The sequence below is a fragment of the Temnothorax nylanderi genome, unplaced genomic scaffold (assembly GCF_030848795.1).
Source record: "Temnothorax nylanderi isolate EJ_2023f unplaced genomic scaffold, tnyl_v1.0 TNYL_tig0024_pilon, whole genome shotgun sequence".
Classification (NCBI taxonomy): Eukaryota; Metazoa; Arthropoda; class Insecta; order Hymenoptera; family Formicidae; genus Temnothorax; species Temnothorax nylanderi.
Window position 1 is genome coordinate 287,048 of NW_027249086.1, and position 26,905 is coordinate 313,952.

Genomic DNA, 26,905 nt, shown 5'->3' on the forward strand with positions numbered 1-26,905 from the left:
GACCTACTTATCCTGCCGATCCTTAAGAAATATATTGATTGATATAAAGTAATATACAGGATATGACAAATAGATTAAGTTTGTTTGAAATTAAATAATTAAATTTGAAAACTTTGAGTATCGCTATATAGAATTGAAACTCTTGACAGTACATTTCTTGCATGTTAAAAATATAAATGTTGTGTAGTTTAGAATTTTAAGTGTTGCTTAATTATCACTTACTGTGAAATTGTGGTTTTTTTCATATAACTTTTATAAATAAATAATATATAAAAAAATAATTATAAGTAAATAAGAGAGAAAAAGCAGCATATAATAATACAAACTTGTAACTTATGCTTTCATAGAAATTGATCTCAAACAAAAGAAGGATCTTGTTCTAAATTCCAGCAATAAAAATTAGAACAGTGTAAAAGTGCAAAGTTTCTTTTTAATAGAATTCTGTCAATTGGCAACAACGTATGATTTATCTATATGTTAGTATATATTATAAATATATAATATTCTGTAATTAAAACAACAAATTAGGCTTACAATAATAAAGATCAATCTTTTATTAGGCAATGTACAAAACTCTTTCGCATACACAGTATGCATATTCGTTTTATATCCCGATATAAAACTTGTTAACATTAACGTTAATGTAGAATTAAATAATTAAACATTAATCTAATGTACAGGATAATTCGCTGCCTCGTTTATTAATAGAACTTTGGATCGATTATTCTTCCCACCCTCTCTCATTCTCTCACATCCCCACATTCTCTCTTTCTCTACCACTCTCTCACTCTCGTACACACATACATACACACACGTCTTCACTCTCTCATCTTTCATCATTCGTGCATATATTCGACTAATTAAATTAAATTGCAGAAGCATTTGTAATTTTGTAATTTGTAATTTATACAACTCCCCCCTCCCCATCAGAGGATAAAATGCGTTATATTTCTCCGCACAAAATGCAAGATTGAGATTTCGCTTTACTGAGAAAAAGGCACTTCTAGCTAGAATTCTCATACTAAATTTATATAAGTTGCACGTTCTCGATAATGAAGGACGGTTCCATTATCGAAACTTCAAGTGCTTTTTCTGGAAGAAAAAGAGTAGTATGTACACAAATGTACAGGCTGTCTCAAATGTGATGTATATCGGTAACAGTTAAAAAGATTTGAGAAAGGAAGTATTAAATTATCATTCAAGTAAGCACTGATCTGTTTTCATGCAATAAAGACAAATTAGGAAAATTAAGTACTTTTGTATATTGTGTAACTTCTATCGCTAACAGATTCTTCTATTTTCCGTTATTTAACATCAAAGATATATTTATGTTAATATAAAAGAAAAAATAGAAATGAAATAATTATTAAAGAAACATGATTTCGCCGTCAATGTACACCTCAGGAGCACCCTGTTTATTGAAACAACTCATTCGACATTGTTTTTATTGTAATTATCAATAAATCTTCGATTGTTTAACACTTTAACGCCTGTAAGGAACTCTTTTATTTATGCTGCAAAACTTAAGCCGATAACAGAAAATTATCTATTTGTAACATGCCGTTAATTAACAATTATCTTACTTAAGCTCACAAATCAAGTGCAGCTTCACACGACCTCAACTAATTACATAATAAATATATCGAAAAATGCCTTACTTATTAATATTTTCGTGAGCGATGTTTTAATTACAAGAGATAAAAATTATTGCGTGACTTTATTTTCTCCTAAAGAAGGGGAAGAAACATCGTGAATTGTACACGGGGTATAACATTCTATTACTAATTTACATCTCTCCGAGACAGCCTATATCGCAAATATATCTTTCGATATATCCTACATCTTCTGAAAGTGTCAGGAGTCTGATGCTCGACCACCGACCGCTCGACATATGGAGGGGTAAAAGCCATAGTGGTGTAAGTTAAATTTTTTTAAATATTGACTCGCGTGCATAGATGCAATTTATATATTGTATAGATTGCATTTATGCACAAGAGTCAATATCTTAAAAAATTTGACTTACACCCCCCACTATGGCTTTTATACCTTCATATACATTACGCAACAATAGACACAAGATCTTCGAAGACCGACTTTTCGGATATTGCCATCCTGTTCATGAAATTGCATTGCGGCCGCATATTCCACGAGAGAGAGAGAGTGTGTGTGTTCCGCATATCTCTTCCTTCCTCCCTCCCTCCTTTCCCTTCACGAGTAATCTAGATCTAGAGCAATATCGTCTTCGTTTTCATATCGCCGACCGATGGAAGAGGTGCCCTAATTTAATTTAATCGCCATCACCGCGGGGTCGGAAAGGAATGGAAGCGGACGGCGAGCCACAAAACGGATCGATAAATCGCATCTTCTCTTCTTCGTACTTCTGCAGCTACATGCGGAAGATCAAAGATGAGGAATGCATAAGGCAGTGCGTGTCGAGATCGCGATTCTCGTAAAGAGAAAAAAAGAAAAGAAAAAGAGAAAAAAAGGGAAAAATACGACGGGTTAAATATACACGTCGAGATGGTATAGGTGTATATACGTGCGTTTTACGTTCTCGCAGTAATTGTGTAACAATATATTTACGAGTCGCGAATGACCTGTGTGCGTCGGTAAAACGGCGTCGTCGAGAACGGGAATATTATGGTTTCGACGAGTAAACTTTTGAGCTGGAGAGAGAAAAAGGTCCTCGGTATTATTTTATTAAACCACCAGAAAGAGAAAAAGAAAGAAAGAAAGAGAGAGAGAGAGAGAGAGAGAGAGAGAGAGAGAGAGAGAGAATTTCACGGTTTTTCTTTTGCACTTGCTATATTGGGATTGAATGCTGCAACGATTCGCTTGCCTTCAACAGAACAATGTAAAATCGATTACAGTTGGAAAACCGAAGAGAAAATAAATATACTGATTGATATAATAAAAATAAAAACTAATTATAATTTTCGAAGAACATAATAAAAATAAAAATTAATTGATTAATTAATTGAAAGATTTCTAAACGAGAGCCCGAAATTCGCGATTTAATGATTTGGCGACGTCTGAATACACGATCAATTGTAAAATAATAAAGAATTTGACGAATGGCTAATGAAGCAAGCGTATCGTTCCGGCATTAAAGCCGTACTCGCTTTACAATCTTCTTTTTCGTCATAAATACAGAAAAATATTAGTTATTACAAGAGCACCTTATAATCGTCATCCTATCCCTCGAATCGATATTAAAAACGAAACAATTTTGTGATTTTTATATATAATTCTCATAATACAAAACGAATTGAATGCGACTTTCGGTTGAGTCTCCAGATTATTGATGGATATTATTTATTGCCGTTTTCTTTTCTACGATCGAGAAGAAACACTCATCACTTACGTAATATAAACGAAAAATAACAATAGGGAAAATGTACGAAGCGGACCAGAACGTAAACACTGTATTTTATTAGTACACTTTAAAAATCTTCATTGACACGCCTGTATGTTTTCCATGTTTTTTTCTTTTTCTCTTCTCTTATAATGAACCTCGACAAAACGATGGAGAACGTAGTCAGATGGACTGAAGGCATAGGCGAGGGAAAACAAATGACTGCAGTTCTTTTTTTTAAGGTGGACGAGGAAAGGAAGTAATAGAAGACCCATGAAATATAGACCATAGCGATCGGGTCAGAAACACATGTTATTCGTCAAAAAATTGAAACTGCCGTAATTTCGACGAGAGAAAGAGAGAGAGAGAGAGAGAGAGAGAGAGAGAGAGAGAGAGAGAGAGTTCATTTTCCGCCAATTTAATCATTTCATAGGGATCATTCTCGTAAATCTACACGGAAATTTGAACTCAGCGAAATTACGCTCAGTTTCAATCGATGCTATCAATTAACTACCGTCAATTAACTATCGTAGTTTTTGCGCTTTCTGGTGCTCGACCTCGCTCAAAGTGGCCTTCCTTCACGATTCGGCGAAATTTATCGTCACAGTCGTTCTCTCAACGCATACATAAACAACACAAACCCTCCTGACATAAAAACCTATGGGAGTGGCGGCAAATGTGATCATTATCGCAGTGACTATGAGCGACGTATCGCGTCCAGATTCATCGTACGTTGCTCCTAATCATTTACTGGGATCGATAATAGCACGTATGTGTGTACACATGTATATACATGTATGCGAACGCAAGCCGCTTCATTAACATTTGTTAAGATCTTAACGAAACATGTACTAAGTATGGATATATCTATATATGTATATATATATATATATATCTATAGTTTTTGTTATTTATATATTTATATAGGCGAATCAATCGCACAGGAGAACGTGAAGAACTTTCATTATCGAAGATCTCACTGTTCCATCGGAACCAACCGAATCTGTGTCTACTTTTTATATATATGTGTATGTATTGTGTGGGCGCGTGCGCGCGCGCGAGCACACACGCGTGTGAATGCCGAAGCGTGTCAGTTCGTTTATTTACAGAGTGCGAAACGCGCTTCGCATATGTATCCGGTCGGATTATGACGACGGAGAGTCGTCGAGTCTTTCAAAGTTTTTCGCTTTATCTACCAGTTACTGCCTCGTCCCCGGCCTCTGAAACCACCGCCGCCCCAAAACTGTTTGCCTCCGCGTTTCAATCCTCTCGGTGAGAAGTTACTGACTGCGGGACCGCGTGGTCCCCTATCCATCCATGGGCCCCGTGGCAGCCCTACCGGCCCGCCCCTGAAACCTCCTCTACCTCCTCTAGGAGAAGGCGGAGGAGGTCCGCCTCGCCAGAGTGGGTAAGGTGCTCCAATGCGCGGTCGGAAGTTTGGTCCATCATATTCGTACATGATAGCGGGATGAGATTCCGACATCAGTGTGGGACCGTTCGGGCCAGACAAGTCGTCGTTCAGCATTTGCGGCCCGTTTTGCAAGAGAGGCCTTTTTTTATTGAGGGCTCCTTCTTCGTGACTTTGCTCGTCGCAATCGCCGTTCGCCGTTCTCTTCATCTCTTTACCTAACATAGTTGAACTCATCGATTCATCTAATGACTCCATTTCCGTGGAATTTACGTTCTGTCCCGGATTAATCGGTTCGTTGTCAGCCACATTTGTCTTCTCCGCGAGATCGGAGTGCTCGGTCGACTCAACGTGCTCCTCGCATTCTGAAATAGGAACGTGCTGCTTTTGCTGCGATTCATCGCCGGCGTTATTCGTCCTTATCGGAATAATCGTCACTTGATTTATCGATGATGATTGATCTTTTGATTCGGTCAAAGATGATGCCCGCTGTTCTTGATCGGGGCCTAATTGATAAGCCTGTTGCTGCTGCTGCTGTTGGTTGTTTTCAGAATCGTGAGAACTCGACACGTCATGCGAAGTCCGCCGTGCATGTGGTACCGAAGAGCTCTGGCAGTTATCGGGATCGCGTTCTGATTCTGCTTGAACATCCACTTTGTTAGATATCGTGCTGTTGTCCCGGTTAAATTCCGGCATGCCGATCGGTATACCTTCCTCGTCGAAGATAATGGCGGTGTCAGGTGGTTGCAGTAACGATCGATTGTTGGGCAGGATCTCCGACGGGGATTGGTGATGCTGTTGATCCTGCGATCTCGACTTGCGACTGTTTACCAGATTGTTCCGCTGCTTTTGTATATTGTGATCTTCCGAGTACCTGTCTCGGCGGTTTCTCGGAAATCCACGGTTGCCACCACCACGATTGTTCCATTCGTTTCTATGAAAGGGTGAATTGTCGTGTTGATGCTGATGATCTGTCGAGTATCTTCCGCGTCCCGGTGATTCCGCCAAAAAATCTTGCTTGGAACGGATATTGTGTTCTCTATCGCAATACTCAAAGTTCTGCTGCGATTGACGAAGTTGATGAAATTCTTGTTGATTTGAATGAAAGTCTTGTTGATTTCGCAAGAAGTTTGGTGGTCTGTTCTGCTGAAACTTTGATTGATTTGGATGAAAATCTACCGACTGTTCTTGCCGGAAACCACCTTGACCCTGATGCTGAAACTGCGGTAACGGCGGCGGTGGAGGTGGTCCTGAATGTATCAAGTGTATATCTTGCATGGGCTGACTATCACGCGGGCCGGGCATTCCCATACTCGGAAGAGGTATTGTACGCATGTCCATGTCGTGATGGGGAGGTGCACCTACACGCATGTCGCGATCCTGCCTAAGATCGACGAGAACTCTGCCTTTTGGCTTGCTATCAGTCTCGTCGTCCGACATTTCCATATCAACACTCTCGACAATGTCACCAGGTTGCATGTGTCGCCTAAATTATATAAATTATATAAGAATTAAATATACATATATAAGACACAAATACAAAATTGTATAAAAATATATATGTCTAGCTATAAAACGTATATATGTCTAACTATAGGTAGATGCTCATGAAAGTAGCACAAAGCTTACCGATAATCTTGATCGCCTGTGGTCCATAAACTATTGTTATTGGATAAAGAAGACAGCGACGAATCACCAACATTATGATGATTTGCCGGGCTGCCAGTCAGACTGATTAGATTACGATGATCCACATCCCCCGCTTTCATCAAACGATACGGTAGCTGATTTTCGCGGGCCATTGGGATTGGAATCACTCTGTAAATGAGAAGTGACTTTAATGACTGGAAAATCATGTCAACAATTGGTCAACAATTGATCAACAATCTAAAAATAAAAACAGAACAATGAAATTCTGGTAGAAACTGTGTTACCTATGATCTACGTCTCCCGTGGTATTTAGAGATTCTTGTGGTTGTGGCTCGTTGTACTGCACCGGTTCAGCGAAACCAGCTTTCTCATATATAGGCGGCGATTCGGGAGTCTCCGACAGCATATCATTTTTTGTCCTGCCACTGACCGGCCATGTGGAATCGTTATTGGAGTCCCACCTGTCTCCATCGCCATCCATCCACGAACTTTTGTTTTTATCATCGCCTTCGCCAGGCCATGTGGGATTCATACTGTTCTTGCCTGAACATGTAGCAAAATTTGCTATAGGGAACGCTATGCATTGCTGCGCAACAATAAAAAAGCGAATGATTAAATTTGCAGTGCATTGTGTATACCTTTTTCCTCCCATTTGGCAGAGTCTTTAATACCCTCGTTCGGCGGCGTCCACGTGGGGAACTTTGGCGGCAGTTTGTTGTAACAATTCTCATCATCGAGGAAGATAGGTGGTGGTAAAGGTGGGGGAGGTAAGGGGTTAACTGTGTTAGCATTAGTAGGGCCGTCAAAAGGACCAGTTATATTACTTTGACTATTTTGACTGGAATACGGAGAGGGGGTGTGCGACTCGGACAGATTGCGAACCGCCAACGGGGTACTGTGACTCATCTGGCAATTGTTTAAACCACCGCTCCCACTGAGGGATGGTGTACCCTGACTGCTTATCATTCTTGAGATCACAGGCGTTACGGGGTGCGGCCCTAACGAGGGCGAATGTCTATAGTTGGGACGTTGCGGCGATTCCACTTGACTTTCAGAAACGTCCAGGCCTAGACCCGGAATTCCACCTGAATCCGACGTTCCATCGGAAGATGGAAGAACCGTTTTCAGGAAACTGGATATATTGAAGTCCGCATTGTTCTTTTCATTTTTCGGTCTCATATTGATTACTTCTATTGGTTTTGCCTGAAAATCATATTATCCCATAAAACACATACTTTAATGGAATCTTGCAAATATATGGCGAATAATTACCTCTAAAGATTCATTGTACTGTTGAGACATCCCGGCAGGTGTCTCAGAATTTTCATTAAACAAATTTCTCTACAGAAAACAGAAAAGAATAAAATATGTCTCGAATACATTTATGACAAAAAACCTTCCTTTATAAAACAATACGTATGCAACTATTGCTCTATCTTACCATATTACCAAAATCTACATTTCCTCCGATAAAGGAGGGGAAATTATTGGTAAAGTCCGCCGACTCATTGCCTTGTACCAAGTCAGGTGCGGGCACTGGTCGTATAGGATCGTACTCGTGAGAATATGAACCGTAGATAGACGGCGGGGCTACGTCAATCATTCCCGACTGATTATTCACTGATTGAGTTTCATCTCCTGGTAGCTCTATATCACTGTCGGGACTCGGCGAGGGCGCGTTTATGTCCGGCGACGGTATAGGCGAGATGAACGTAGGTAGTAACTCGTCTAACTTTTTCTTCAAATTTTTGACACGACTGCCAAAATTCCGATACGCCTATTCATAAAAAATGTAACATGAGAAATCAGCGGTATTGAATCGCCTCGCAAAGTTTAACACTTACATTTGTCACTATTTTAACTTCCCCACGTTGAGTCTCATAAAACTGATCCGCTTGCTCCAACAAATCAACCACTTGTGTCCTTTCCCTAATCTCTGCCTCTAACGCACGAACATAATTCTCGACGTTCCTAGCGACCAAATCTATCTCTTTCTCCGCATCTTCCACGCGCCTCCTGTCCTTTAACGACGCGCGTAACTCCTCTGCGGATTCGATGTCTATGTTGCTCTCCCGTAGATCGCGCAATCTAGCGTCAGTGGCTTGTTCGAGAGTAGCGCAAGACCTCATTGTAGAAATGAGTAAAGCCGCCTGAAACTCTTCGGGCTGAGCGGTCGGCGGGGGATCCAATTTCTTTTTCGGCGCCGCCGAAATTAAGCCGGACAGATCGGCAAGAAACTCCTCGTCGTAGACTTGCCGCTGATCCCAGATCTTGAAAATTCTCAGTATACGATGCTTCACTTTCTCGTCGCGGACCATGGGGGTCGCACGTTGCAGAGTAGTGCCCCATGATTCCACAAATTCGAAATTCTTCCTCTTGGAGTATTGAATAACGTCGTTCGCCAAATAGAACAACGTGAGCCGATGTTCCACCTTCACTGTTGTACAAAAAATGAATTTTATATACCTGGGAGCTATGTGTCTCAAAATTATACATTTAAGATAATAAAATTGTGACGCACGCATGTAACACGACTGTAACACAATCGAGCGAGTTTATCTGTGATAAAAGCTACGTTCTACATGATCTATGAGAATCATAAGGCCTGTTCGTTTTAGCTCAATTTGTTGCACAGTTCATCTTTTCTCTTTTTCTCTCCAACGTGAAAAGAAAAAGGAAAAAGATGAACCGTGCAAGAAGTTTAGGTTGAGGTTGAGGTAAAACGATCAAGCTTATAGTAAGCCTATGACTTGGAGTTTACCTTTCTTTAAAACTTGGAGCCATGTGGCGACAATCTTCTTGTGATGCTGCCTCCTGTCCAGGCACCACGCGGAAAGTCCCTGGATGGACTCCTGCGAGTCCTTCAGCGAGTGGAGCCTTCGCTCGAACTGCTCCGCGTCGAAATCGTTGCTCGCCATCGCGCGCGGGTTATCCATCGGTTAACCAAATCGTAAACTTCCCAACGGCACGTCACATTGTCAACGCGGGCAACCACGGGGAACACGCGCGACGGCGTTCCGGTGCCATAGGATCAGCGCGGGCCCTCGAGCAACCTAACCAAGCCGCGTTTCTCGCGGGAGAGCGATAAATAGCGACAGGGGGGTTAGAAAAGCTCGCGGTGGAGCGCGACCATTTTACCGACTCGACGGCGTCCTCGCGCCGATTCTTCGACGCGCCGACGACGACACGTCGTCGGAATCGCTCCGTCAGGACCCAGGGATTCTGTGATATACGTCGCTTTGTACGGAGCAACGACGACGACGACGACGATGACGATGACGGCCACGACCACCACCACGACGACGACGACGACGACGACGACGACGACGATGACCACCACCGACACCACCACCACTACAACGGCGGCGACAATGACGCCGAGGCCGAGACGATGCGGCGAACGCTGGACGATGCGGTCGCACGCGCGACTCGTGCGCGACTGTCACTGACACAACGACCAACAACGACGATCTACCGCGGCCGGGACGATCTATCGCGCGCGCGGCATTTCAACATTGTCAACTCTCGCGCGGAAATCGCGGGATCTCAGAGCCGTGCCGTGCCTCACCGTACCTCGCCGACGTGCCGTGAGCGCGAGCGATCTCGAAAACAACGGTCCGCCATCTTTTCGGTCGGCCAAAACACGACCGCGCAATGGCCGTTATGGCCGGCGCGGCGCCAGCCATAGACGTAGACGTTGATTGACGCGAGTCCGCCTGGGCCTACGCCAATGCGCGGAGCTTTAAACGAGTCCGTTCGTGGGCGGCCTGCACCTCACTCACACCTTCTGCACCTCACGCGAACACGAGTGAACATACTTTCGAACCTCTAAAGAGCGGCAAAGAGAGGAGAGAGAGAGAGAGAGAGAGAGAGAGAGAGAGAGAGAGAGAGGCGGGCAAGACGAGGCGCGGAGAAAGTTTACGTGCGAAACAATTTGATTTTCTATTCTGCCATTCCAGTCTCAACAATGATTCTCAGGCAAATAATAAAAAATAAATGCAGTTATAAAGGATAGACATATTACATTGAATGTATTTGTTTATATATATAATTGCCTAATGCCTCGGGAACTCATATATATCTATTTGGAAATTTTCTCAATAAAATATATATTATTTTTAAAAGATTCTTAAATATTACGCATCTTATACTAATTAGTTTCACGATAAATCACGCGCGCGTAATCGCTTCCCTGAATTATTCATCGTGTAAAACAGCGAACGGGAAATCGACAATTTTGGAATGGAAATTATATAGATGTAACATTATTCTTATCAGTTTACAAATATTTAATCCTTTATTTTGTCTTATCGACAAAACGCACAAAAGGCGATCGACGTGTCCTCGTAAAATCGATTGTTAATAAAACGTCGGACATAAGATAAGATATATTCATCTATGTGGCGCGTGTTGTTGTTATTATTAATAATTCAATTTGTGGAAAATTTACTCGGTGGAAACATCCTTCGCGAGGTTCGATTACGTGTGCGCGTGTGGCGTGTGCCAGCGGGATAATTAACGCCTCGCGCGAAGCGTATCATTTTCACCGGAGGCGTCGATCTAGGTCGCCATTCGCGCCGTGGTGAGACGGCGATGAATGGTGATCGTCATCGTCGCCCGTTATCGTCGTGACTCGGGGAAACCGCTTTGTCATTGCGCTATTTGCGCTTTCCCAATCTTCACCGCGATACATGGAGGATTAAAGTCCACCGGACGGAGTTCGTTTAGGAGTCCGATCGGCTGATCTCGACGCTCGACACTCGACAGTCCCGCGGCCCGCGGCAGCATCGTTACGTGCGTCGTCACTTTTTTCTCTTTCGGCTTTCGGCTTTCGGCTTTCGGCCTTCGGCCTTCCTCGTTTCTCCCGTTTTCGCATTTCGCAACCTCTACGCACCTCCACGCTCCACGTCCGGCACGCGAGGAAGTCTCGCGTCTCGCGAGAAGAACGAGTTCGGAGTTATTCGTGTTCCTTCGATCGAGGAAAATTTCCCAGTATTTCGCTGATCGCTCGCGTCCGAAGACTCCGAAGAATCATCGCCAAGATGGTCCACAAGCCAAAAGTGTACGTGATCGGCGTCGGGATGACCAAGTTCGAGAAGCCCGGTCGCAGGGAGGAGTTTGATTATCCGCAAATGGCGAAGGAGGCGGTGACCAAGGCCCTGCAGGATGCGCGCGTACCCTACAAGAGCGTGCAGGCCGTCTGCGTTGGATACGTGTACGGCGATTCGACCTGCGGCCAAAGGGCGGTCTACGAGGTCGGCCTCAGCGGCTGTCCCATTTACAATGTCAACAACAACTGCTCCACCGGCTCCACCGCTCTCTATCTGGGCAAGCAGATCGTCGAGAGCGGCAACGCGGATTGCGTTCTGGCGCTTGGCTTCGAAAAGATGGAGCGTGGCTCTCTGATGTCCAAGTATATGGATCGCACAAATCCTATGGATAAGCATGTCGAGCTCATGGCGGATATCGCAGGTGAGATATAGGATCCTGAAACACGAGCTAGAATAATATTTCACGTATTTAATTTGCTTACCACAAGTACCACATAATCGTCGTTTGTGCAGGCCTTTCCGAGGGTCCCATCACCGCCCAACTCTTCGGCAATGCCGGGATCGAGCATATGAAGAAATATGGTACGAAGCCCGAGCACTTCGCAAAGATCGCGTATAAGAACCATCTGCATTCCACGAACAATCCATATTCTCAATTCCAAGAGAAATACACCTTCCAGCAAATAATGAGTTCTCCCAAGGTATTTGGACCGTTGACCAAGCTCCAATGTTGTCCCACTTCCGACGGGGCGGCAGCTGTCGTTCTAGCTAACGAGGAGTTCGTTCGTAAGCATCGCTTGGAATCGCAGGCCGTCGAAATCCTGGCTATGGAAATGTCCACTGACCTGTCCACGACATTTAACACTAAATCGTGCATGAATATTGTCGGGTATGGAAAATAAGCTGGAGCTATTATATACTTCTCGACGAGATCGCTAGTTTATTAATCCATTATGTGATTATGTTATGATTACTTTGCAGATATGACATGACGAGAAACGCAGCCGAGAAAGCCTTTTCATCGATTAACTACAGGCCAAGCGACGTGGACGTGGTGGAGCTGCACGACTGCTTCTCCATAAATGAGTTGATCACTTATGAAGCCTTGGGATTGTGTCCTCCCGGTTACGGTGGCAAGATGGTGGACGCCGGAGACAATACCTACGGTGGCAAGTATGTCGTAAACCCGAGCGGCGGTTTGATTTCGAAGGGACATCCTCTGGGCGCTACAGGATTAGCGCAGTGCGCTGAACTTACTTGGCAACTTCGCGGTGAGGCCGGCAAGAGGCAAGTGCAGGGCGCGAAATTGGCGCTTCAGCACAACATAGGTCTGGGCGGTGCGGTTGTCGTGGCTCTCTATCGCTTGGGCTTTCCGAGACAAGGGGTGATCAGGAAAAACGTGAATGTTGCCGCTGATTCGAGCATTTTCCAAGCGGACGTGCTGTTTAAAACGCTGGCAATCGCGATGGAGGAAGACGATGAGAATTTGATCGAGAAAATGCGCGGGGTTTACGGATTTAAAGTCATAAACGGTCCCGGAGGCGCCGAAGGATTTTGGGTTGTAAACGCAAAAACGGGCAAAGGCAAAATCGAGTATAACAGCAAAATCAAACCCGACGTAACATTCACGATCAGCGACACCGACATCGTCGATTTTATTTCTGGAAAATTGAATCCGCAGAAGGCTTTCTTCCAAGGGAAGGTCAAGATTCAAGGGAACATGGGGCTTGCCATGAAATTGCCTGATTTGCAGAAACGCGCTGCCAAAAAGATCGAGCTGCTTCGCTCAAAATTATAAGATGTCACAAAGTGAAATTTGTTAAGATGGCATACGAAACAAAACACGTCTCTGTCTCTTTCGCGCGCTCTATCTTTCCTTGTCCATCTGGCTATTAAACATGACAATTTAAACATGATAATTACGATATGTAATCTAGTGTGTTATGAGATTCAGATTTCTGATAAAGCTTCAGTCGGAATAAACAGACGATAAAAACAGCCTTGTATATATTGGTGATACAAAAATTATTCTATAAAATTTATTGATAATAAAATTATTTCATATTCTCGTGCATGCATGATGTTCGCATGCGATAGTCTTGATACTTTATACTGTACAAATGTACAGTCTCTGAAATGATATTTAGAACATAGTAGTACAGAAGTTTTTCAATTTAATATCTTCATCTTGTAGTCAACTTTTAGAATATGTATCTCGTATTGAAACACTGTAAATTTATGCAAATTTAAAACTTCCGAGGAATTATTGATGTTCACTTAAGGGGGAGGTTGGTTGCGTCATGTTGCGGGGCAGGCAGCGAGGCAGGGGAAAGCCTATAGTTGTGTTTTCGTCGCGTGAAATAAATGAGTTTTAGCAAATAAATATGTAAAACGCATTTAATTAGCTGTTTTTTAAGGTTTTAAATCATTGTTTGCACAATTAAAACCCAAATACATTATCCACGTTGAAATGTTGCAACATGCTGTTTTATTTTTACAATTTCTTGATAACTATGTAGACAAATCATTTCAGTCTTCGTAAAAGTCCGTCCTAAATATTGTAAGAATTATTTGCACTTATTTTCATTAAATTCTTATCATTTTTAATATGCTTTCGAGAGTTACATTACAGATGTCGTAACATTTTTGCTATGTCATCCGTGTATAAGAGAGATAAGAGTATAACTTCAATAATTAATTACTCAACAACCATGCAGACAATTGTCTTCAACTTTGGCATGGATTCGACAGATTCCCATAAACGAATCCTCCATAAATTTAAAACAATTCTTATCATATTGATTTGAGCAACCAACCTCCTTAAACATCAACCTTCGCAGAAAACGATGGTTGTACGCAAATGAAGAAAGTAACTTGCACAATATATAAGTATAGTTTTTTCCATGGGACAAGTGATATAAACATTTTAAATGGTCTCTATAATGTGTACATTTGTACTTTTAAATACAAAATATAACGTTTTATATATAATTACATATAAATAATCTCAACAGCTCATCATTTAGCTGTGGTAAATAGTAGTAAAATGTTCTCAATTAAATCCAGAGCAATTATATGCGTATCTCCCTAGACGCAAAGATTACGCGTTTTTACATTCCGATTAAGCAATGAGGGTCACTCGTACTGTATCGTACTTTGCTTGTAAATCGAATCGCATATAAACTATATTTTACAACTTTCGAATTATTCTCGATCAGCCATATATTGTTGCAAGAAGTATAATGTAATTGCATTGTCACTCTCTAAGGTGTAATTATACACTGTTATACGCAGTTATATAAATGCAGTAAATGCACCATAAGGAGCATAAATGAATTATATTTATACTTATAATTTTTTTTATTTTAGAATAACTTTTCAAGTATCTTGTCAATCTTGTGTGAAAAGCGAAATTTCGGACGTGGAACTTGGATCGTTTAATATCATTTCTATAAAGAAGTGTAATAAACGTATAAGAGTCATAGTGTAAATAATATCAAGTAAATACGAAAATTAATTATTTTAAAAATTTAAGATTTGTGTTGGAGTAAAGTAGTTTTTTTTATGAAATTTATTTTTCGTTGAAGAATTTACACTTTTTACTTTACATTCCATAATCGCGAGGTTCTTAAGAATTCTTATTATTAGAAACGTACAAAGCAACATTTTTAATATATAGAATATTGATACTTTTTACTAATAATTTTTATATGAAAATGGGGAAAAATAAAAGTTTGGTGTTTTACAATTACATACAATATACATATATTATGAAAATAAAGTCACGCAATATGAGCACGAATAGAAAGTTTCAAGACTTTGAATTATTCTCTTTGAGAGAAATTAACTTCCAAAAATGTGCAATGCGCTTCAGTTGTATTTTAAGGTGATTAGTAAGGGTAAATAACTTGAGATATGCAAAATATTAAAATTTCGCATTCGGCAAGTTAGTCGCTTATCATGATGTATTATAAAATAGAGATGTATCATATATGTATAAATATATTATATACCATGTTTATACAATTTTATACTGCGTGGCGGAGATGGGTGAAATGTATGGTGTATTAATAAAAGTTAATAAAAATGATTAATTCGTCTTTTTTTTTTTTAATATCTGCCTATTTCATAAAGATTCCGTTCTTTTCGCTACACGCCTCGCGTTCTCCATGTTTTTCACTATATGAACATTTATTTCGTCCACTTTAGCTGCGTAACAATTGTTTTTCTAGATTAATGTAGTTTCTTATATTACTTAATTAATTATATTAATATAAGTTATGTTTCAATACTACTCTAGGTACACAGGTCAGCAAAAAGCGCATAAATGCAAGAATCGCTCGGAATGCAAGGGTTCGAGGAAATTTCCAGCAGGATATTCAGCGGTGACGGAAAAATATCTCCGGCTGTCGCAGTTTTCTAGGTCCGATCGCGACGTGTTGCTCCTGTTCGCGCAATTAAGGTAAAAAATGAATGAAGACGAGGCTTCGCCGCGACGCGTGCACGCACGCATACGACACGCGCTCAAGATGTCTTCGCGCTTCTCTATATTTATAGCTAGAGACAAATATACACCTTGGCGTAGGTCCAACCGCCCGTATGCCCGCACACAGTCTACGGGGAAAACGGACAAACCCCGTAATAGCGGAGCTGTGTCAGTGCTATTAGTGACGTCGCGCGCGGCGTAGGAATCTCGAACGCGGACGCGTGCAAAAAGAAGAGGAGGAAGAAATAGAAGAAATGAGCGAGATCCGCGGGTAGACGCGGAGGACCGTCACCCGGGGAAGGACGAGATTGCGAGAACCTATTCCCCTTTTACGATGCGAGTGCCGTCCGATTACGCGATGACGATGCGATTACCGTATTCATTCAGGACGGAAGAGACAACGAGCCCCGCGACGACGAACGCTCGTTTCTGACCGAGCGACCGAGCGACCGAGCGACCGACCGGCAACAGCCTAGGATAAATTTAATTCACGTCGGCCCGCCGCATTTGGGTTAATATCGGCGCCGATCGAGTGAGTAGCAGGCATCGTATAAAAACCGACGCGACGGATTGCGTAAGAGATAGATAGAGGCATCACGATCAAATGGAGAACGTGGATTAAGTCCATCCCTCGCGTTCCTTCCGGTCCGCTCCTCTCTGGCCCGCATCCGACGCCTCCGTTTTACATAGGCAAAAGATGGATGGAAAAAAAGGGAAAGAGACAGCGTGGCATTGAAATTTTATAAATAAACCGCCGGTGCGCATGGTTCTCCAAGTGCCACGCTTGTTACATGTGTGCGTGTGCCTGTGTGCATTGTCAGAAATATGTAAAGACGATAATGCAACTCATAAATGCTCGCTGGCGACGAATTCATTGATAAAATCTACTATCCATGCAAATTTTTATCGCGACTCTTTTCTTTCTATTTTTTGAATGGAAGAAGAATTCACCACGTGAATTATTAGAATGTTTGTCACAGATCTCGCGCGATCATTAAAAGGGAATGTAAAATTGCAAACGTCGCTCATGCAGCAATGACTTTCGCGTTACGTACGTTATTGACTACATCGGGAAAATAGCGCGTTGGAATTATATAGATTTCAATTTTCACCGCAATTAGGAATTCTTCTTAATATTAATAGGCATGTCAACGTGAAAGTGAAGTGCTCAACTCAATGTGTAACTCTTTTTTGTTTTGCGAGCTTTTTTAAATTCACTCATAATGATAAATCCCTCGGCAGATATGCAGTTGCAACGATATAAACTCATTGTTGGCGAACTTAATGAAATGCAGGTCTTTTTTTCCCGACAAGTGTGTTTCGCAGCGCACTGACTCGATTTAAATTTTCCTATTATGCTGTTTCTTTCCTTTGATCGCGCTTGCGAGAGACGAAACTATGCCATTATACAAAGCATATCAGCAAAGTCATGCAATGTAACTAAGGAACAAATAAATTACGTAGGAATGTATAATTGCGAGTTAAGAAATATCTCAATAAGCTAACACGTGATTTCACTTTTGTCTCTAATTTTGATTGAAATCCTTTCGTGCATTTTTTACGTAAATTTCTTTCCAAATTAAATAATATCAACGAACATTTAGAATTCGAGATATTGTGCGATATTTTTAAATATCAAATGAACAATAGATAACAATAGATAGGGATATGTTAGTTGCTTTAGAAACTTAACACCAATAAATAAATTATTATTTCCATTAGATGACCTGCTAGATTCACGAATTTTGTAAATTGAACTTTATACACTTTTTCTCCTCGAAAATATAAATGTATATTTATTTTATTTCAAGACACTTTAAAAAAATCTAATCGGAAAAAACGATTTGCACACAGGATGCACTCCATGTATTCGTCTAAGAAAGGCGATTCTCTTTGCCCTCTGGGGTTTCATCCGCAGGTTCGGTGGCCAACGCGTTGCAAACGATGTTTCAGGTAATTGCTTAAGAAGCAGAGAAGCTAAGACAGTGAGAAACGCGCATCTCGAATTAATAATTGCTTCTTAGGGACTATAAAGAGCATGGCGGCAGAAGAAACAGCCTCGGAGACATCACGTCTTCATCCCCCAGTCTTTCTTCAGACTCAACACGGTAGGTTTTTCCGTCGTCACAAAATATCCATTGTTATATAACGGATCTTTGTTATAAGCGTATAAGTTATAATAAAATATCTGCAAGGTAATACATCGCGGTAGTAATACGTTGATCGTTGCGGGGAACTGTGAATATTATAATAGAAAAATTGATTGTTGTCACGAATGAATTTTGAAGCGGATCCGAGAGCAACAGAACATGGTCTTCCGCTACGAATTTGGCGAAAGACGAAAACAAGAATAATCATTCGCAATCGGCGGCGACGGCTGGATGGACATCCCTGATGGATCTCTCCGCCATAGATAAGAATCCAGAAGACGCTTCCAAATTAGAAAGTAATAAAAGTGAAGTATTGAGGTAGTAAAACGTCACATTAATATTGAAATTAATAACTAATGCTAGATTTTCTTTTTTTTCCCTTAAATCACGCTAATTTACGATTGCGCGGATCTACGTGTCGACGCAGACGTTAGAAGACCGGCAAAGCTTCAAATAAAAAATGTGATAAGCAACAACAACAGCGGCGCTTCGGAAAACGACGTCGAATTTATTATTCAGGTATCCCTTCGTTAATTAACCCACTAGTAGCATGGATTGCTCTATGTCGTCGTAATAAAACACACACATCTACATACGAACACGCACGTACGCTTATGAACGTCTTCTTTATACAAAGGCGCCTTGTAGTTTGTAGTTGTACAGCAGACGGTAGCGTAGCGCGAGTAGCGACATTCAATGATAAAAGAGTGAGCAAATGTAAAATTCCATTTTGCGCTCTCATTTGTCACACCTACTTTAGGTAAGGAAATCACGACCAGCACCGCCAAAACAGGTGGTCCAGGACGGGCTGGATAATGTCACGGTAAAGAGAGAAGACATCGAGGAGGTGAGACGATCGTCGCTTTCGTTACTTCGACGCACCACGGAAACTTTGCGATTAATAACGATCATATGCCGCCTATCGTTGTGTGCCATTGTTCAAGCAATTATATATATACACCCAGACTTATAATATCGTATATCGTGAATTATGAAGCATTCTCGCGATACTACCCCAAAACTTTCATTAAATGCACTACTTTGTTTAAATGTTAATTAACTTGTTCAGATATTAACTGTATGTAAATCGATGTTACGTCTGTATATAATTCAAAGACAAATTTCTTTAAAAAAAGATTTCGATATTTGTTTTATATGATAATGCACATATCTGTATGTATATCCGATATGTATTTAAACCTCTCAGATCTGACGTGTTTTTATGACAGAAAAAAATTTTCGTACATGCAGCAATGAGCTAAAAAAATTAAATTGTTGTACTTCAAAAGCACATTTCACTTTTTTCACAGTTTAAATATCTCTGTTTTTTATGAGTATCAGAGTTGAGAGGATTAAAAAATAAATAGTGTAATTTCGATGACAAAAATGTCAATTAACGGTAATTTACTTCTCGCAGAATGAGATAGAAAAATTAAGGTCTCAGTTAAACGATATGAGAGCGAGATGCGAGAAGGCAGAGAAAGAAAAAAGCGAGATATTACTGCGCCGATTGACGACTATGGAAACAATGTCGAACAAAACGTCGACAGGCGAAGTGGCGAAACTACAGAAGAAAAACGAAGGTATCCATTTTTCCAAGTTTATAGAGAAAATTCAATAGAAATTTTTTTATAGAGACATTCTTTTATATTATGATCTTTTACGGCCTAAAGATTTTCTTTTAAATTCATACATGTACACGTGCGTGTTTTAGCACTTGTACAAGAGAAAAATGTATTGCTGGCAAAGATAAAAAGCTTGGAAAAAGAAACGATTAGTAAACCATACAGGGGTGAAAGGGATAAAACGCACGATGAATTACGTTCGAAACTGAAAGCCGCGGAAAACCTTTGCGAAAGCTTAATGGACGAAAACGAGGATATGAAAAAGGAAATCAGACAATTAGAAGAAGAGATCTATGAATTGCAAGATAATTTTAGGTATTATCTTCTTGCGCAAAGAATATCATGATATATCCTATTGAGATCCCGCATTGTAATATTATGCATGCTACTCGTTGTATTTTTAAAAAGATATAACTCTTTTCATATAATTTTATATTTAATAAAATTATAAAATAACATTATTTTATGTCTATGTGTCTATATTATTTTATTTCAAGTGTTATGGGTTATGGTTTTGTTTTAAAACTGATAATAATGGCAATTTTTGGTATGTGTGGTTATTAATACTATGAAAAGATTCTAATCAGACACATTAATATATTTATACTTAAATCATCACTAATTGCTAAGTACGACCCGTCATTATTTGTGTAAAATAAATGATCATAAATGACATTTTTTAACATTGCACATTACATATCAAAACCGGTATCTCTGTTCCTTTCAATAAATTATTGTCAAATTGCAATTTTTACGACAAGACTTTTTTCACGTCCAAAAGTTTTGTTCAGAATCATTATGCACATGGCAATGCAACGCAAAATCTCTTGCAAAATAAACTATATGTGGATTGTTTACAGGACAACGGTTTGGACATATTTGAGATGTACGTATGTGATCCCAACACGGACACGACACCCGTTTGTTTTTCGCCGGTTACGGAAAGTGGGATTTTTAATTATTTTCACTTTTGTGGGATCACATTTAATTTTTTGTGAATGTCCCAATTTCGAGGGAGAAATTAAAAGAGAGAAACAAGGGGAAAATTCATGTTAAAATTTGACAAGAGAAATTTTTTAAGAAAACACTACTATAGAATGTCACCTCGCTTTTCCCTCGCAAATTTTGTATGAAAATCCTTTCATATCTTTATGAGGAACAGAGATACTTAAACATGATAAAATCCAAATGGTTACGCTGCATCACGGTGTTCTTTATACGAATATAATTTTCGCATACAAGGGACGAACAAGCAGACGAGTATACTCGTTTACGAAAAAGTTTGGAGCAGTCGAACAAAAATTGCCGAATATTGTCGTTCAAATTGCGAAAAGTAGAGCGTAAATCCGAAGAATTAGAAAGCGAGCGATCCGCTTTAGAGAAGAAATATGAAGAGGTAAATATATGTGATAATTACAAAACAAAAATATTCCTCTTTCTATTGAATTAATAGCACATAATAATATTTTAATAATTGAGATTGACGTCCCATGCAACTATATTCGTCAAATATAAAATTACATTGTATCTAAAATCTCTCTATTTACATTAGGTAAAGAAAACAGAAGAGATTTTGCAGAAAGTAAGCAGCGCATTCCAGGACAGAACGCAAAAGAAGCCAACAGAATCCACAACAAAATTACAACTTAAAAAGATGGTTGACGAAGTGGAGAAGGAAATAGGTTTATTGACTGTGTTTTTATACATTTCTTGAAAGTTAAATATTTCTTTCAACGGATTATCAATGTTTTCAGAGGACATGCTGAGCATCTTTACCAACATTAAAAATGGACACAATGTAGATATACCGGATGTAAAACCGAAAGATAATAATAATTTAAAATACGAAAAACTTCTGAAAGAACATGAACTGCTTAAAGAGAAACTCGAATCTGCGGTGAAAGAACTAGCTAGCGAAAAAGAGAAGAAAAAAGTTCAACCAAATGTAAAAGTAGAAGATAGCAAAAATGTGGATTTACAAAATGGTAGAAGAGAAAATCTATCAATTTTGCATTAATAACAGTGAGATTAGATATGTTTAATTTCTAAATCTTATTATAGTGAAGAGAAAGTTGGATGAAGCACATACTTTACGAGAAGCTGAAAGAAAAGCCTGGGATAAAGAGAAACTGGCACTTTCGGAAGAAAAGGAGAAATTAAAATCTAAACTTCTGTCGCTATCGGCCGAAAAACTAAAAATTTATAACGAGGTTGTACAACTAAAGAAAGATCTCGGTAAAACTTGAGCTTTATTTTTAATCTAATTATAAAATCACAGTTTCTTAACACGTCTCAAATATTTTCGACATATTTAAATTATATTTCCAAATTGTATTATACAAAATATATATTATATTTCATAAATATTATGAAAGCTATCGATAAATATGACTTTTGTTAAATTACAGAAACAGCTAAATCGTCGGAAAAAGATGCGGCAACGATGGAGGTAACAATAAATGAAGTAAAAGAAAAACTTTTGCAAGAACAAGAAAAGTGTAAAAGACTACAGGATGATTTGTCATCGTATACTGAAAGAGAATCGAAAATGTCGCAATCGATAACATCGGTAAATATCCTTTTTATTTTAACATTTAATATTATTTATAGCTGAATAAATTAATAATTTATCTTGCGATACTCGTTATTATTTCTTCCGATTTCTTCTGACAAAACAGGTTGAACAGACAAAAGCCAAGCTCGATGCTGAGGTGAAACGTTTGAAGAAGGAATTAGAAAATGCAAAGTCTACCACATCAACGAAAATCACGAATCTAACTGCAGAGCTTACGGAACTTAAGCGAGAAAAAGAAAAATTAACATCACAACTTAATAGTGAGAAAGAAACGAAGGAAGCCGAAGTAGCAGCACTCAAGAAGAAGATAACTTCCTTAGAAAAGGCTGGGCAAAATACAAAACGCATGAACGAGATGAAAGAAACTTACAATGAAAAAATATTGAGTACAGTATCAAAAGATATATTACACTGATGTCAACATTTTATTTCTGCTTTATTTCTGAATTTATTTCTCAAACGTATCGTGGAGCTAACGTGACAAAATTTTCAGATCTCGAAAATGAGATAAAGAAACATCAGCACGAGCAAGAGACACTTACCAAACAATATCAAGAGCTTACGAATTCAAAGCTACAACTTGAAAGGGAGAATGAATCTCTGAATAGGTAAACAGCAATTCGACACTAACGATGTGAGGAGTAAGAATTCACTGCCAGCAATATTAAATGCCTCATGTAACGTTCTTCATTTAATCCTATGTTTTATTATAGCAAATGCTCGGAAGATAAGAAAGACTTGAAAAATATACAAACCGAACTTGAAGAGTTACGTAACTCGATGAGAATGAAAGAGAACGAGTGGCGATTAGAGAAATCTGCTCTTGAGGTACAGAGGTTATTATTAGTTATTATTAAAAATCCTTGTTTGAAAAATTTTATCTTGGTTTATGATTTTAGGGCCAAATTCGTGACAGCCAATTGCCGAACAAAGTTATCGTAGAAGAACTGAATGACGAAATTAATACATTGAAGAAAGAAAATGCCACTTTACTGGAACGATTGGAGGATGTGAGAAAAGTGGTAAGTACATATTATCTATTATTTATGTTTAATTCTGCTGTTTCAAGAATATGCTGATGCTTTATATGTAAGAATATGCTGATCCTAAAAAAAAAATTATTTAAATTTCTAATCCTATTCTCACTGAAAAAAATAATATAATTTAAATCATTTTGATTTATAGAATGATGATTTGTCTACAAAACTGAAAGATTATCAGGCAGTTTCTAAGATTCATCAAGCGTTGACACCCGACACTACAGCATTAGAATCGGAAATCCGGAAATTAAAGAATGCCTTGACAAATACAGAAAAGGCCAAGAAAGCAGATCTGGCGCAATGTAAAATGCGCTATGAGCATAGAATTACAGCGATCAACGACGAGATACAGGCAATCCAGAACCAATTATCACGATACAAACGCGAACGTGACACTTACAAGCACATGTTGGAAGGCGCGCAAAAAACTATAGGCGAGCTGAAGTCCACGAGACAAGGTAGACTCTCTAATGCATCTTCGGGAAAATCAGACGAAGTGAGTAGTTAATAATATAATTTAAAATCAATGTGCTCTTTGATATCGTTATACTGATATCCTTGAAGCTATTTTTAAAGATTTTGAAAATATTCTTATTACTGGTCATAGAATCGTAATCCTATCCTCTCTTTACTATTAATTCTTCTTCTATAACAAAAGATATATTTTTCTTTTATTTTAGGATGAAGAATCAACGAAAGCCAACATGTTAGTGCTAGAAAAACAAATCAGTTGTATGGAAGACGAACTTTCTGAAACAAGACTGGAAGCTTCCAGGCTTAAGGCTGAATTGGTTTCGGAAAAATCAGCTAGTCACGTCAAAGTTTCTGAACTGCAGTCCCGAATTAACGAGGTAATTATGAATTAGATTTATTAGATGCAAATAATAAATTTCTAAATTTGTTTATATCATTTATTCGTTACGATTGCAGTTGGAAGAGGAGCGATTGCTCACTAGCGGACGTTCGAAGATTCCAGGATTGAAAGTGCGTATGGAGTTGGCTTGGCAAAAAGAGAGAGAAGAACATCAAAGGTTACTGCAAGAAACGGCAACGTTAGCGCGAGATTTGCGACAAACGCTATTCGAAGTACTGATTAGCAACGTAACATATAAATAAGATGACATAGCCAATTCAAACTTTTTACGACTTCACGAGTATTATGTTTGCAGATAGAAAGAGAACGCAGCAAAGAGCGGCTTGAAAATAAACGGAGACAAGATCAGTTAAAGAAAGTGTTCGACGAGGAGAAGGAAGAAAATAAGAAAAAATTATCAGAGGTAACTGAAAATCATATACTGCTGATCGAAATATTCGTACACATATATTTTTTTTAAAATCGTAATTAATCAATTTTAGTTGCAATGCGACCTACTCGAGCTGCGAGACGCGCACGCGAAATTAAGAACGAGCAACGAGAAAATGAGACGTGAAAAAGAGCGGCATGAGAAGGAGAGGCAGGAACTCAAAGAAGTTATATTAAATAAATGTAAATTGGAACAAACGGAAATGCGGAACATTAACATCCTTATGCAACAAGTACAGGATCTGCTACAGCTGTTTCCTGAATTAAATACCGTAACGGAGAACGGAACGCCCGATGTATATACGCCAACTCCGCCGAGGCGATTGAAAGTATAAAATATCTACATTCGTATATAATATTAGCAGCGACAAAACATTATGACAATTATTAATATCATTCAAAACTTTAAACAAAAGCTTCAAAAATGTACAATTATTCGTAGGGACCAAAATCGAGGGAGTCATCGCCAATGTTGGAAACAAAGAGCGACGTAAAAGGTATTCTGCAATAAAAACTTGATTGATTTATATTGAATATAAATAATTTAATATATATTAATAATATTATTATTTCAAACCATGTAATCGCGTTTGCAGCCGTAACTCCAATACTCGGCGAAAGAACAGAAAAATTAGAGTACACTATTAAAAAATTAATGGACGTGGCGAAAGAGCTTAAAGATTCGAAGAAAACGGCGGATGAAGCGAATGCAATGCGGTTGAAGAAATTGGGAAAGAGGTGAGATTTCGCGATTTATAATCCGTCTGATCTGTTGTCAAACTATTGAGAACGTGAAAAATGTTACTTTGCTGTTCTAGAGCGACATCAGTAGAAAGCGATCCAGGGAAAGGAGTAGTATTGAATCGCGGTAAACCACGTTTGAAGAGAAAGAGTCTCTCTTTGGAACAAACGTCTCCTCGTCAAGAAGTAAGTACAAGATGCTTCATATACAGAAGGTCTCTTCATGAAGTATAGGAAAGAATTCTTTGTGAGATGAGATGAGAGATGAGATACAAATATAACATTTTTGATTATTATTAACTTTTGCATAAAATATAGTCTCCAGCTATTTGGGGCACGGGCACGGACAGTAACTTGTCGAGCATGCAATCATTAGAGGGATCGGAAGTCGAGTCTCGCGGAACTAGTCGACAGAGAGATTCCAGCGTAGACAGGTATCAAAATAATAATTCGTAACATCACGTCAACATCTTTCGGAGTATATCGATAGAATAACGAATATACTTGATAATTGTTATATTTAGCCGCCTTTCCGGAGGATCGACAAAGAGCGAAATGTTAGAGCGGGACAAGAAATATGGCAAGGGGATAATACGAAAATTAACACACAAGTTAACTAAATCGTCCAGCGTCGATGACCCGAACATGACTGACTACTCACTTCAGGCAAGAAGATATTTAAATATTCGGAATTACTTTTATTCAAATAGAACGTGATTTATATTAAAATGACTGAATACTTGACAGACATCTGGATCTGAAACCAGCATCAACGAAACTCTTAAAATGGAAAAGAAGAATCTAAAGAAGAAATTAACAGCCATGTTCAAAAGAGGTTCAAGAAGCAGTAGGTAAGCCAAAAAATTGCAAATTAAATTATTATCTAATATAAGTAAAAATGTATAAAATAACTTATTGTTAAAAAATGAAAATGTAGCAATATTTAATAAATGTCACGATATACCTTTTCAGCGTAGAGAAAAAGACTGGAACCGGCAATTCCAGCAGGCCTGCTTCGAGGAACTCCATGACGTCGGATTAATAATCCCACGTGTGCGATCTTGAAGAGATTTAATATACTTTGGCTCACATGGGATCACTTCCTTGGAGAGAAAATAACATTACATTCGACACACACAACGTTGTAATAAAAAGGCAGACTGCTCAAATTCGTATTTCGGTATTACATACCGGAATGATTTCGTTGATAGAAACAAATAATACATACACGTGTATTCTTGTGTGTCAATAGCGTCCAATCGATTTACTTAAATCCTTAAACCACGACATGTGTAACGTCTTAATATCCAGAACAAGTAGTCCTCGTTTAATACATCCACTTTACGAAAATTTTTCACAAATAAAAGATGGCTCGTGCTTGATCATGAGTGTGTGTAAAATATACATATCCTTTGTACAATGTACAATTATTGGAAAATATAATGTATAAAGTTTTACTGACTGTATCCTGGAGTCATTTAAAATACCTTGTATCAGATTGCAAATCGTGTTAGATTCGTT

The 26,905-nt window shown here is 39.1% G+C and overlaps 3 protein-coding genes across 7 annotated transcripts; 2 read left to right on the plus strand and 1 right to left on the minus strand.

Moving 5' to 3' along the window:
- Positions 1 to 524: 524 nt before the first annotated feature.
- On the minus strand, positions 525 to 10,179 carry LOC139769703 (uncharacterized). 2 transcript variants are annotated; one of them, XM_071700990.1, is made up of 8 exons: positions 9,175 to 10,179; positions 8,258 to 8,850; positions 7,855 to 8,190; positions 7,686 to 7,754; positions 7,052 to 7,616; positions 6,698 to 6,977; positions 6,393 to 6,581; positions 525 to 6,249 (listed from the first exon to the last, which is right to left on the minus strand). In XM_071700990.1, the coding sequence occupies exons 1-8, from the start codon at positions 9,347 to 9,349 to the stop codon at positions 4,548 to 4,550; spliced, it is 3,909 nt and encodes a 1,302-aa protein (XP_071557091.1). In that variant the 5' UTR covers positions 9,350 to 10,179; the 3' UTR covers positions 525 to 4,547. The 2 variants fall into 2 exon arrangements, with proteins under 2 accessions (XP_071557091.1, XP_071557092.1); XM_071700991.1 differs by having other exon boundaries at positions 6,698 to 6,956; positions 9,175 to 10,178.
- A 1,133-nt stretch (positions 10,180 to 11,312) lies between these two features.
- On the plus strand, positions 11,313 to 15,554 carry Scpx (Sterol carrier protein X-related thiolase). Its single transcript, XM_071700998.1, has 3 exons — positions 11,313 to 11,885; positions 11,978 to 12,353; positions 12,446 to 15,554. The coding sequence occupies exons 1-3, from the start codon at positions 11,456 to 11,458 to the stop codon at positions 13,260 to 13,262; spliced, it is 1,623 nt and encodes a 540-aa protein (XP_071557099.1). The 5' UTR covers positions 11,313 to 11,455; the 3' UTR covers positions 13,263 to 15,554.
- A 553-nt stretch (positions 15,555 to 16,107) lies between these two features.
- Positions 16,108 to 26,841, plus strand: LOC139769702 (uncharacterized). 4 transcript variants are annotated; one of them, XM_071700986.1, is made up of 29 exons: positions 16,108 to 16,482; positions 17,805 to 17,903; positions 17,975 to 18,058; positions 18,239 to 18,405; positions 18,528 to 18,619; positions 18,861 to 18,947; positions 19,518 to 19,683; positions 19,815 to 20,040; positions 20,968 to 21,121; positions 21,278 to 21,407; positions 21,480 to 21,710; positions 21,787 to 21,960; positions 22,134 to 22,294; positions 22,404 to 22,686; positions 22,794 to 22,908; positions 23,014 to 23,128; positions 23,200 to 23,322; positions 23,486 to 23,836; positions 24,021 to 24,191; positions 24,271 to 24,426; positions 24,510 to 24,617; positions 24,697 to 24,972; positions 25,086 to 25,140; positions 25,240 to 25,381; positions 25,462 to 25,570; positions 25,703 to 25,818; positions 25,909 to 26,050; positions 26,132 to 26,235; positions 26,357 to 26,841. In XM_071700986.1, exons 2-29 carry the CDS (start codon positions 17,806 to 17,808, stop codon positions 26,424 to 26,426), a joined length of 4,206 nt encoding a protein of 1,401 aa, XP_071557087.1. In that variant the 5' UTR covers positions 16,108 to 16,482; position 17,805; the 3' UTR covers positions 26,427 to 26,841. The 4 variants fall into 4 exon arrangements, with proteins under 4 accessions (XP_071557087.1, XP_071557088.1, XP_071557089.1 ...); XM_071700987.1 differs by having other exon boundaries at positions 18,239 to 18,396; XM_071700988.1 differs by lacking the exon at positions 18,861 to 18,947.
- The last annotated feature ends 64 nt before the right edge of the window (positions 26,842 to 26,905 follow it).